At 37.5% G+C, this 12,830-nt stretch overlaps 1 protein-coding gene and 1 long non-coding RNA gene across 2 annotated transcripts; both read left to right on the forward strand.

Annotated features, from left to right (window-relative positions):
- Window positions 1-4,235: 4,235 nt before the first annotated feature.
- Window positions 4,236-7,243, forward strand: LOC111797726 (accelerated cell death 11). Its single transcript, XM_023680834.1, has 4 exons — window positions 4,236-4,515; window positions 5,609-5,781; window positions 6,622-6,767; window positions 6,939-7,243. The coding sequence occupies exons 1-4, from the start codon at window positions 4,321-4,323 to the stop codon at window positions 7,043-7,045; spliced, it is 621 nt and encodes a 206-aa protein (XP_023536602.1). The 5' UTR covers window positions 4,236-4,320; the 3' UTR covers window positions 7,046-7,243.
- A 390-nt stretch (window positions 7,244-7,633) lies between these two features.
- Window positions 7,634-8,564, forward strand: LOC111797727. Its single transcript, XR_002815574.1, has 2 exons — window positions 7,634-7,902; window positions 7,979-8,564. It is a non-coding gene; the product is annotated as an uncharacterized LOC111797727 (long non-coding RNA).
- Window positions 8,565-12,830: the final 4,266 nt, after the last annotated feature.

Consider the following 12,830-nt stretch of genomic DNA (forward strand, 5'->3'; position numbering starts at 1 on the left):
CAATCTTTAAAAATAAGAGTAGTAAATGAGTATAAATATATTCAATAAGTAGTCTTAATCGGGTAGTTATATATCACAATACATACTTCATAGACTATCTCCGAGAAACCATTGGGATAAAACAAGCAATGTGATATACCAGATTCGAAAAATTGAAAATTATTATCTTCAATTTCATTTTTAGGGGTTCAATCATAATTTTTTTTAAAATTAAAGTATTGTGGTATCCCACATTTGTTGCGGAGGAGAACGAAACACCCTTTACAAGGGTATGGAAACTTTTCCCTAGCAGACGCGTTTTAAAGCCGGAAAGGGAAAGCCCAAAGAGGACAATATTTGCTACCGGTGGGCCTGGGCCGTTACTAATGGTATTAGAGTCAAACGCGGGGCGATGTGCCAGCGAGGAGGCTGTTTCCCGAAGGAGGGTAGACATGAGACGATGTGCCAGTAAGGACGTTGGGCCTCGAAGGGGGGAGGTGGATTTGGTGGTGGTCCCACATCGATTGGAGAAAGGAACGAGTGTCAGCGAGGACGCTGAGCCCTAAAGGTATCTCACATTAGTTGGGGAGGAGAATGAAATACTCGTTTATAAGGGTGTGGAAACCTTTCCCTAGTAGATGCGTTTTAAAGCCTTGAGGGGAAGCCAGAAAGTGAAACCCAAAGAGGACAATATATTGCTACCGGTGGCCTCGACCGTTACAAATGGTATTAGAGCCAGGTGTCGGGCGACGTGCTAGCTAGGAGGCTGTTCCCTGAAGGGGGTAGACACGAGGCAGTGTGCCAATAAGAACGTTGGGCCTCGAAGGGGGGTGGATTTGGTGGTGGTCCCACATCAAATGGAGAAAAGAATGAGTGTTAGTGACGACACTGAAACCTGAAGGTATCTCACATTGGTGGGCCTAGGGCGTTACAAATGGTATCAGAGCCAGGCGTCGGGCGATGTGTCAGCCAAGAGGTTGTTCCTCGAAGGGGGGTAGACACGAGGCAGTGTGGAAGTAAGGACGTTGGGCACCGAAGGGGGTGGATTTGGTGGTGGTCCCACATCGATTGGAGAAAGGAACGAGTGCCAACAAGGACGCTGAGCCCGGAAGGTATCTCAGGGTGTGAAAACCTTTCCGTAGCATATACGTTTTAAAGCCTTGAGTAGAAGCCCGAAAGTGAAAGCCCAAAGACGACAATATTACATCAAAGTTAAGCTACCAAGTTGTATTAATAAGTTTGAAGTATTGTCGAAATTATTCGTATAATCTTAACTATATAATGACATATTTGGAAACTATTCTTATGAACCCGTCACATTATATTAATAATGAATTTGGACCACAAAACGTCAGTAGATATTCTATTCTTTTACAAAGTCTTCCTAACTAGGGTTCGAAAGGTTAAGGTCCGTGATTGTCTCTCGAAAGAAAATCCTCAAGAAATTTAAGAGCTCGAGAGAGACTTTTGAGCGAGATGCGTGAGAATGTTTCAAATTTTTTTTTTATTATTACAAGCTAGCATAAATTAATTAATTAAATTATTTAATTAATCAATTTTTAGTTATTAACCGTAGGTCATTCTACTATAGATTTATAGTGGAACTCTTATGCACGGTGAGTTAGTTCGTAATTATAGTTGAATTAAAAATTCATCTCACCCTCGAACTTATATTTTATACCTGAAATACCATTAATCCTTTAACGTTTTTTTTTTTAATGATCTAACGATGAACTAAGTATTTCTTGGGCCAAAGAGGGTCTAACTCTATCGTTCAAATCCTAACATTTCTTGAAATTATGTTCCTAGCTCGTTAATGGGTCAAGTCTCTAAAATTGTAAGCTTACTTAATCTGTACCAATGTACAAAAGTTATTATGGCTCATGCAAATCAATACGTCTCACCTACAAGAGTTCATAATTAGAGATGTTCTATCATAGTCGAATGGATATATATAGAGGTGTACATGGTCCGAGTTGGGTCGGGTTAAGAGATTTTTTTTATCCAATCCAAAAGTTTGGGTTGGTTAGATTGGTAACCCAACCCAACCCAAAATTTTCTAGTTGGATTCGGGCTAAATTATTTTTTAAAATTTTTTTTTATTTATCCACGATTTTATAACAAAATCTTCAAACCGATTGAAACTAATTTTTTATCCATACCATTTTGTGTACTATTTTAAGGTTTAAAATAAAAATAATAAAATAATCAAAATAATATAAAAGGAATAAATAATAAATAATATAAAAATAATATAAAAAAAATAAAAACAAAATAATAAAAAGAATTAAAAAAATTTATCGATCCAATTTTGTGTCTAAAATTTTAAGTGGCAAAATAAAAATAATAAAATAATCAAAATAATATAAAAGAAATAAATAATAAATAATCAAAATAATATAAAAGAAATAAAAACAATAAAATAATCAAAATAATATAAAAGAAATAAAAACAAAATAATAAAAAAATTTAAAAAAATTTATCATCCAATTTTGTCTCTACTATTTTAAGTGTTAAAATAAAATAATAAAATAATCAAAATAATATAAAAATAATAAAATAAAATAAAAATAATAAATTAATCATAATAATATAAAATAAATAAAAAATAAGTAATATAAAAGAAATAAAAAAAAATTAAAAAGAATTAATGTATTTGATTGGCATTGAATCGGGGGAAGTGTTTAGCAAACCTATCATTAATAAAAATTTATTAGTATATTTTATATATTTTTATGGCTTGTGTCAACTTGAGGGTTTTATCCCATGAACCTGAAATCGAACCGAGTTAGTTTGGGTTAAAAAAAAAAAAGAACCCAAATCAACCCGAAAAGCTAATCCAATCCAATCCTAATAATTTGGGTTGGGTTGTCAGGTTGTCACTGCCTAATAATTCGGGTTGGATTGTCAGGTTGTCACTGATTTGGACAATAAGGAAAAGGAAGAACGGAAGTAGAAAGAAAGAAAAAAGAAAAAAGGAAAGAGAGGAAGTAGGTTCCGAGTTAGTTTTGGAACTAAATCTCCAAACGAATCTCTACTTTAAACACAAACCACTAACCAAACTTTCGGTTTAGAGCCAGTTCTCGACTAGAAAGATCAAACAAACATTGACTTAAGAAATTTAGCGACTTCAACTTAGACCAACAAGGTAAGTTGGCTTACGATTGGAATGTCTTCGAACTCGGTTGGATGAATTGTGTATTGTATGATTAACACATACTTTGTGTCTTATCGATGACACGTACCTCTTGGTTCTGCACGTGTCATATGCTTGATATATGTGATATGTTATGAAATGATATGACTATAATATGTTTATGAAACGATATGACTATGATGTGTTCATGAAACGATATGACTATGATATGTTTATAAAACGATATGACTATGATATGTTTATGAAATGATATGACTATGAAATGTTAGTAATGTGTTATGTTGATGTTTTGACACGTGTTACGATGTGACGTACTGCTGATACGATATATGTTATGGTATAACACGTTTAACAATACAATACATGTTGTGACGTGTTTTATGATATGATATGTACATGATATGGTATGATACGTCGAAAGACATGTTATGTGCATGATATGAAATATGACCAAGTATGATATGAATTATACGAGATTCAACCCGGATACATGCCTTAAAGACTATGTTGTAAAATGATATGATATGAAGTAAAACAAAAAGGGGTTGTTTTACATGATATGAATGCAAATGTTGGGATCTCATACATCATTGTGTGTTCATGCATCGGGGGATTCCCCTCTTTTTATGATGGCACGAACGCGACACTATGAGACAAGAAAATGATTATTATATTTGTTATAATGTTGCGACGGTCGCTATTCTTAACGAGTGTTCGACAACAACAGCTCCAGAGAATGCTAGCCCGACCAAGAAAGGGGCTTAGAAGGTGTGCGAACCGACTGATGGGTCCCTACTCGGACGTGTTGGCCGTGTGTAGAGAGTAAATACACATCCAATTATCTATTTAGGGTAGCTGCTTAAGGAAATATAGACTGAAAGTCTATAGCAGTGTTATAGGGTAGTTACAATAGCGACTTTAGAGTAGTTACAATAACAGTTATAAATTGACATTAAACTTCAAATTATCGTTCAATTATGGTGTTTGTTGAAAAAAAAAAAAACTTTATCCACGTGGCAAGAACTCGGGTCGGATCAGGAAGCAGTGTCAACCCATAAAATCAGACCCGGCCCGAACAATTTTATATTCTAGACGGCAGGCTGCGTCAACTACAGGCAAAGAACATTCGGAGCACCGACTCAGGCAAACTGCCCGGAGTGAGAGACGGGCACCTTCGTCTTTAGATGGCGGACCTGAACGTCGGCGAGAAGCCGCTGCGAAACATTTCAGAGTCGTTCAAAGCCCTTGCCGCCACTGTAAATGCTGAAACCACCGCGGTCGAGGTTGCGCCGTTTTCTCGCGCCTGCTCCTTTATTTCGCCTCTTTTTGGCTGCTTGGGCATCGCATTCAAATTCGCGGAAATGGACTATGTTGCCAAGGTATTTTAACTAGTTCCTATCTCAATTATCGAAGTGTTTGCCGCTGTTTGATCCAGAGAAACTATAGAAGATGAATTTCTGTAAATTTGATTCTAAAATTTCCAGGCCTGGTTCTTCTTTTACTCTTTAATCTTTGTAGTTTCTGTTCGTCCATTTTGATTGATTAATGTAAAAGAATGCATGAAAATCTGGAAATTTCTTTGAGATCTACAAATTTTTATTTGTTGCCCTAGCAGTTGATTTTGTGGTTTCAATACAATATTATCGAAACTTGTTTGAAATTGACTTGTATTGTATTTAATGAGTGCTCAAATTGAGCATAATTCAATTCACTCAATCGGAGGTAAGAGCTTCATATCCCATACCTTTCTTGTTGCGCCTGTATTCTATTTGTAGTGTACCTGGCTTGGAAGACAAATGGTTGGTATGCTATTTGTTAGATGAACACGACTCTCCACAATGGTATGATATTCTCCACTTTGAGCATAAGCTCTCATGGCTTTGCTTTAGGGAATGATATTGTCCCCAGTAGAGTCGCCAAAGTCTCACATCGGCTAATTTAGGGAATGATCATGGGTTTATAATCAAGGAATACTCTCTCCATTGGGTTGAGGCCTTTTGGGGGAAGCCCAAAGCAAAGCCATGAGAGCTTAGGCTCGAAGTGGACAATATCATACTTTTATGAAGAGTCGTGTTCATCTAACATGGTATCAGAGCCATCCCCTTAGCCATGCCAATAGAATCCTCAAATGTCGAACAAAGGACTCAAAAAAAAAAAAAAAAAANAAAAAATGACTAAGACTCCAAAAGAAAAAGGAGTTGAGCCTCGATTAAGGGGAGGCATACTTTGTTTGAGGAGAAGTGTTGGATGAAAGTCCCACATCGGCTAATTTAAGGAATGATCATGGGTTTATAATCAAGGAATACACTCTCCACTTGATTGAGGTCTTTTGGGGAAGCTCAAAGCAAAGCATGCTCGAAGTGGACAATATCATACCATTTTGGAGAGTCGTGTTCATCTAACACTATTTACATTACCAATTTGTTTCTCCATGTTTGAGGTTTGATTACTCATTGACTAAACTGTGAACAGGTTAATGATCTCGTAGAATCATCTAAGTCAATTGCATCTCTACAAGTGTTGGTGGACAAAGATATTGAATCTGACTGTGTGAGGAAAGCTGGTAGCCATTCAAGAAATCTCTTGAGAGTGAAGCGCGGGATTGACATGGTCAGAGTACTCTTCGAGCAAATTTTAATCACAGAGTATGTATATCAGTCGCTTTAATGTGTTACCCTTTGCTTTAGTCACCTCTCTTTCAATATTTTAATGAACTGTTTGCTTCTATTGAATCTTTCTTGCTCTAATTTGGGCAAGTCCTAAGGCAGTTTGACTAAAAGATGTAGTAGACTCAAGATATTCTGTTTCCATTTGAAGCTAGAGTAAAGCCATCATTCATGTCCTATAGAAACCTGATTAGTGATTGCAATTTACAATTAATGCAACATTTCCACTGCCCTATCATCAATTAAACCTGATGTATTCGTCCCGACCCTCCACAATAGTATGATATTGTCCACTTTGAGCATAAACTCTCATGACTTTGCTTTTGGGTTTCCCCAAAATGCCTCGTACCAATGGAGATAGTATTCCTTACTTATAAATCCATGATCTTCCTCTTAATTAGCCATTGTGGGACTACTTCTCTCAGTAATCCTCAACAATCCTCATTTCGAACAAAGTATAGAGCCTCCCATAAGGCCTCTTTCTCTGGAGCTCTCAAACAGCCTCCCCTTGATCGAGGCTCGACTCCTTATCTGGAGCCCTCAAACAAAGTACACCCTTTGTTCAACACTTGAGTCACCTTTGTCTACCCCTTCGAGGCTCACAACTTCTTATTGATCGAGCTAAGTTAAGGGCATGACTCCAATGCCATGTTAGGCATCCCGACCCACTACAATGGTGGTTTCCCCAAAAGACCTCATACCAACGGACGGAGATAATATTCCTTACTTATAAACTCATGATCTTTCTCTTTATTAGCCATTGTGGTTATTGTGGTTTTGTTTGCAAACATGTTGAACAATGATTCCTGATTATGGCAGAGGTAATTCCTTGAGAGATCCAGCTTCCAAAGCATATGCACAGGTATTTGCTCCTCACCATGGGTGGGCAATCAGAAAAGCTGTTGGGGCAGGGATGTATGCTCTTCCTTCGAAGGCACAACTGCTGAGGAAGCTCAATGAAGATGGTAAGTAGCATCAGTCAATCGATGAATGTGTATATTGAACAAGATTTTGATCATGACATCAAATATATGCCTAAATTATTCTAAACACTGAATCCAGATATTGAATTGATATGCAATTTTTATGACCTGATTTCTTAGTACTCTTGTTTTGATATCATATTTTTCATTCAGAGGCCTCAGCCAGAATCTTCATGCAAGATTATGTGGCCGCTTCTGCTCCTGTGATTCAGTATGTTGAAAAGCTCTTCTTCTCCAGAGATTTGGGCATAGATTGGTAACATATGAACTACAAATCCATAATCTTAATAATTTTGAGTACTCTATATGTAATCTACGAATGATTCATGTCTTTTCCATCTCCCCCAAAATATAAAAAAAAAAATAAGAAATGCACTCAACTAGATATCTTCCCTTTGGTGGCTTTTATTGAACTATAAAATATCCATGAATGCATGAAGTTGTGTATACTCGTCTAATAATTATCCTTGGAAGTGAAATTCTCTTAGTGCTTTGTATTGCTTTGTATGTTGATGGGATGGGCATGACTTGATAACTCAACTAATTCGGATTACCCAACTAAGTATAAAGGTTAGATTGGATTTGACTTTTTTTTTTTCTCGTTTGATTTGGATTGAATTTTTGAAAAATCGAAAATTTGGTTTAGTTTATAGGTTGATATATATATTTTTTTTGTTGGATCAACCCAACGAGCCTGAAAATATGGCTACAACTTAACCTAACTTTACCCTACTTTTAAAAACATTAAGAATGTTTAATGTTTAGAGTATATGTTAGCGATGTATTATGATTTGTAAATTTTTTGTATTTGAATTTTATGAGATTTTACTTGTTAATATAATATGTATTATGGATAAGTAAAATCTTTAAATAATTTTAAATAAAGTTCGATAACCCATTATTCAAGTTTGACATGATCAATCTTTGCTTGGGGAGTGATTTGAATCTCAAGTAAGTGTTCTTTCTTGGAGATATTTGATCAATAAGGTAATCTGAATTATACTTGCTATCGTTCCAACACCTCAAAGTGACTTCCCACCCCTCGGCCATGCTCTGAACGTGGAGACGGAGAAAAACGGGAGGGAGGGTGGGAGGGAGTATTAACAATGCGACAAAGGTGAGTTTCCACGCCTTAAAAGTGTTAAAAGTGGGTTTTAGATGGTTTTGGATTCTCATAGATCTATGCATTTTAGGTGAAGAGGAAGGATAATCGACGAAGGATTGAAGGAAAATGGCAAGACACCGACGTCAGAGACAGTTTTAGAAAGAGAGAGAAAGCCATCGAAGATTATCGTTCGAACCGGGTAAGGAAGACAAAGTCCGTGGACTTCGGGTCGAACAAGGATCCGTTAATCCAGTACTCGCTTCAGCCCAAACCACCAACCCGCAGTCTAAATGCTCACGGCACAAACCACACCAGCCTACAACACAGAACCAAACCAAGACCCGCATCAAGTCCAGTACCGCGCCTGCAGCCCGATTGCCACCCAAGTTCTCGAGGCCCAAACTATTGGCCTAGAACCCAGATCAGCCCAATCACACAGTCGACCCAACCAAACGGCTGAAGTCCACAACCCGCGCCTCGACTCAAAGTCGCCTGCACATGCATCGACCCTGATTGTGCCATATGGCACACTTGCAGCGTGACACCCCTTCGACTCAGTCTGCTCGACTCTACTTCACGGCTTAGAATTGGCCCCTCTTGACTCGATAAAGAAAAATCGGCCATTTTTATTGTTTTGTCCGTTTCGAAGTTGAATTTGACCTTGTTTAAGGCAAGTAAGGTCCGTATAAGGGTAAAATTGTAGCAGATCAGACAAAAAAAAAGAAAAGTCAGAGGCGTATGTGGTCGCCGGTGAGACACAAAAATTCCAGGGAACGTCGGAGTTTTTGTTCTCACACGACCCACAACCCCCGCCCAACTTTTGGATACAACGAGATAGACAATGAAACCGACGACGCTCCAGTGAAGTGAACTTATATGAAACCGACGTTTAAACCTCCCATATACGCTACAAAAATCATTCGGAGAAATGTACACACACTAGGGATAGATTTCGACGCTTCATACACGTTGTACACCATCGAAGGAGGAAGTTAGAACCTCGGATTTTCGGATCTCCCTAGATATGGAAGCTTTCGGCCTATACGAGCCAAACAAATGCCATAAACGGGAAGAAGAGGAAGAGGAGACTCGGAAATGAAAGACAAATGAGGAAAACGGAATTCCCGACCCAAGATTCGGACTCGCGACCCAAACCAGAAACCAACCTAGTCGAGTCCAATACCCGCGACCTAGTCGCCTCGGCCCAACCCTGAAAACCCAATCTGCACCTCGGCCCAACCCAAAAAACCCAATCCGCACCTCGGCCTAATCCATCAGTCACGACTCAAAACCACAACCAAGAATTGACCCGAGAACCTGCAAACGACCCACAAACCGAAATCTAAAAAGCCACCCTGACGGTCCAACCCATCCAAAGCCCAAACCCACTCGGCCCAACGAAATAACCCTCGGCCCAGATAAAATCCCCCGAAGCCCAACAATAGAACCCAGCCTAGAACCCGTGACCGAAGCCCGACCTGTGCCTCGACCCGACTTCAACCTGCACACGCGACTGCTTCTTGTTGCATCACGTGTCAGCGTTTGGCGCAATGTCCCCTTTGGCTGTGGTGGCTCCGGCAGCTCCTCGATGTATTTGGCTCACGAAACCTATTTTCGAACTATTTGGTACGTTTCAACCCTTCTGACTTGATTTCGACCCCGTTTAAGTTAAAATAGGTCATTTCAAGGTCGTATTTCACAAATTTCAAGTTGGAATTTAATTATGTTGTGAAATACTAACATAGGTGTCGAACAACCCAATAGGAACCAACCACCGACGAAAGCGTAGGACACATACAAGGAGCCAGGAGCTTACATATATATTTTTTAGGGAGTACTTCGACTAAGGCCTACCAAGTAAGTTGCTCTACCGTCGTAGGTTATGCAATTGTATTCTGTTTGTTGGCATGTGCCCGTGGATTCGCACGTGTCATAAATTGTATATTAGACTGTTACAATTTAATATTTTAAAGTATGCAATGTGAGTGTATGTTGTTCTCGAAATGATTGATGTGCGATATAATGTGACGTGATGTGTTGTGCTTAGAATGTTTATGCGATCGTTGAGATGTTTTCTCTATAAATCACATGTCATAATATGTTATAATGAAAGTACGAATGGTGATGTTATGTTCCTTAAATTGTATGTAAACAATATGATAGGAATGATATGAAATCACATTCTATAGCATAAAATATAACTCCATTAGAATTATGCATGATAGGAGGACTGAGAAATGAGAAGTAATATGATATGAATGAAATGGATAGCGAGGTTATATTTAATAATATTGAAAACGGAAAAATATTATGACCTCATGCATTATGTATATTCATGCATTGGGGGAATACCCCTATTCCATCACGAGGGTACAAATGCATATACCACTAGGCAAGTGAAGTATCGTTATGTTTTACATAATGCTGCCGTGACGGTTACTAATTCTAATGGGCGTTTGGCATAAAAAGCTACCAGAGCAGGGTTGCCCGACAAGAAAAGGGGCCAAGCGGTGTGCGAACTAACTAGTGAGCCCATACTCGCACGTATGAGTTGTGTGTAGAGTATATGGTACACATCCAAGCTACCCGTTAGGATAGTGTCATAGGAAAATAGACTGATATGATAGGTCCCGTCATTACATTTGCATGTTCTTGTTGCATAACCCCGATAGGGAGTTGTTTACTGAGTATTCTTAAAATACTCAAGCCTCGTGCTACTACATTTTTAAATAAAGGCAAGGCACCCATATGAGACCGACGGAAGCATCGAAAATCCTGTGACCGTGGCACATGCATGAGATAAATTGCTTTCCAATTTAATAGTTTAGGTTAGTATAGGTTCAGTTGCTTCGTAGTATAGGTTAGTATATGTTGAATTTTATTTGCATTATTAGTATAGGTTGAATTTTATTTGCATTATTAGTATAGGTTAGTACATGTTGAAGAGTAATTGCATTAATAAACTCTAGGTTAGTATATGGTATTTAATTCAGCATTGTTTTTCTTTTCTTTTCCTTATATTTGTTTATTCAGAGGCAATGAAGGAGGTATGAATTAATGCCGAAACTATAAAATGTCTATTAAAGTAATTTCACATTAAATGTAAGGTTAGAAGTATAGTAATGACCTTAGATTAAATAGGAAAAATTTAGGGTCGTTACAAAAATTCTCAATTTAGAATTATTAAGTTACTAACGAAACGGAACAAACATTCCCATAGGAAACGACAATCGGCAATAATTTGAAGCATTTTCGAGGAACGGGAGCAAACGTAATCGAGCTAGAGAGAATGTCGGCTAAAGCGAACCAAGTAAGTGGCCCTATCGTCGTTGGTTATAATTGTGTGTTGTATGATGACATATGTCTGTGGTCGTACATGTCATAGGCTCGTATATACAAATTGTTGTGAAATGATATGTATATGATGTGATTGATATTATTGTATTTGATGAATTGCTATGTTTTAGGATATGATATGCTATGATATGATATGTTGACGTTATGCTCGAGATATATTATGTGACTGTTATAATATATGATATGATACATGCACAATATGGATTTGTTATGTCCGAACGCATGAAAATGTTATGATATGATTTATATGTTACATGAATGATATGTTATGATTGACATGTAAAATGACGAACTAGCATGATATACAACCCGAAAGTTATGATAAATGATATAGAAAATGTTATGATAAATGATATCATATGAACAAGACGCTAGCGGGGTTGTATTAAATTATAATGAAAATAAAAAAATGTTAGAACCTCATGCATTATTGTGAGCTCATGCATCGGGGGATACCCCTATTCCTTTACGATAGTACAGACGCATGCGTTGCCTGTAGGGGAGCAATTATTATGTTTGTTATAATGCTGCTGTGACGGTCGCTACTCCTAACGGGTGTCCGATATCAACAACTACCAGAGAATACTCGCCTGACAAAAAAGGTGTCCAAGAGGTGTGCGAATCGACTGGTGGGTCCATGCCCGCACGTATAGATTGTGTAGGGAAATTAAGTACACATCCAAGTTGTCCGTTAGGATAGTCGTAGTAGGAAAATAGACTCTTACGATAGGTTCCATGCATGAGACTGTTTGTGTTTGCATTTAACCCCGATAAGTTGCCTACTGAATAATTGTTAAAATACTCAAGCCATGTGCTACTCTATTTTTCAGGTAAAGGCAAGGCTTTCTTATACGGCTTACGGTAACATCGTAACTACGAGACTGTGGCACATGCTTAGGATAGTTTCATAATTTAAATTTAGTAGACTATAGATTAGTGTAGGTTAGTTGCATTTTCAATTAGTAGCGTATACGTTAATAATAGAGCATTTTATTTTACATTGTTTTTCTTTTTATTTCAACCGTATTAGTTTGTTTAAGGGCCTTTGATGAAGCAATAAAACTAAGGTTAATTTTATTATAAAGTTTCAATTGAATTATTTTTGCACTAAATGTTCATGATATGTATACAGCAGCAACCTTAGGTTAAGTAGAAAATTTAGGGTCGTTACAAATTCTTTATCATTAAGTCTAAGTGTTCTTACCTTCCCTCTACATTTTTATATAGTTTAGATTGCATGTTTAGAATCATTTAAGCTAGAGATGATCAATCTATCTTGTGGGGTGATTCGAATCTCAAACAAAGGTTATTGTCTTGAGATATTCGATCAACAAGTTAATCTGAATCTTACTTCTCTTACAGTAATTTCTTATCATTTTGTATCAGAGCTTTCCTTGTGAGTCGATTCTATAACATTTGGTATCATAGCATTAATACTCTCATTTGCGAATGAGATTGTAACTTCACTTTTTTAGGGTTGTGAATCGATTTTCGTGCAAAAGAGTTACATCTTAGTGAAGTTAAATCTCTTCCAAAATTTCATCTTTATCAAAATTGACTACTTGAATGTAAACATGTGAGTG

This window comes from Cucurbita pepo, chromosome LG06 (genome assembly GCF_002806865.2).
Source record: "Cucurbita pepo subsp. pepo cultivar mu-cu-16 chromosome LG06, ASM280686v2, whole genome shotgun sequence".
Lineage (NCBI taxonomy): Eukaryota > Viridiplantae > Streptophyta > Magnoliopsida > Cucurbitales > Cucurbitaceae > Cucurbita > Cucurbita pepo.

Excerpts from the sequence above, each read along its gene's own strand:
- LOC111797726 (XM_023680834.1), top strand. The coding sequence starts at position 4,321 with ATGGCGGACCTGAACGTCGGCGAGAAGCCGCTGCGAAACATTTCAGAG. Across the intron at positions 4,516-5,608 it reads AAATGGACTATGTTGCCAAG|GTTAATGATCTCGTAGAATC; the intron begins GTATTTTAACTA and ends AACTGTGAACAG. Across the intron at positions 5,782-6,621 it reads GAGCAAATTTTAATCACAGA|AGGTAATTCCTTGAGAGATC; the intron begins GTATGTATATCA and ends TGATTATGGCAG.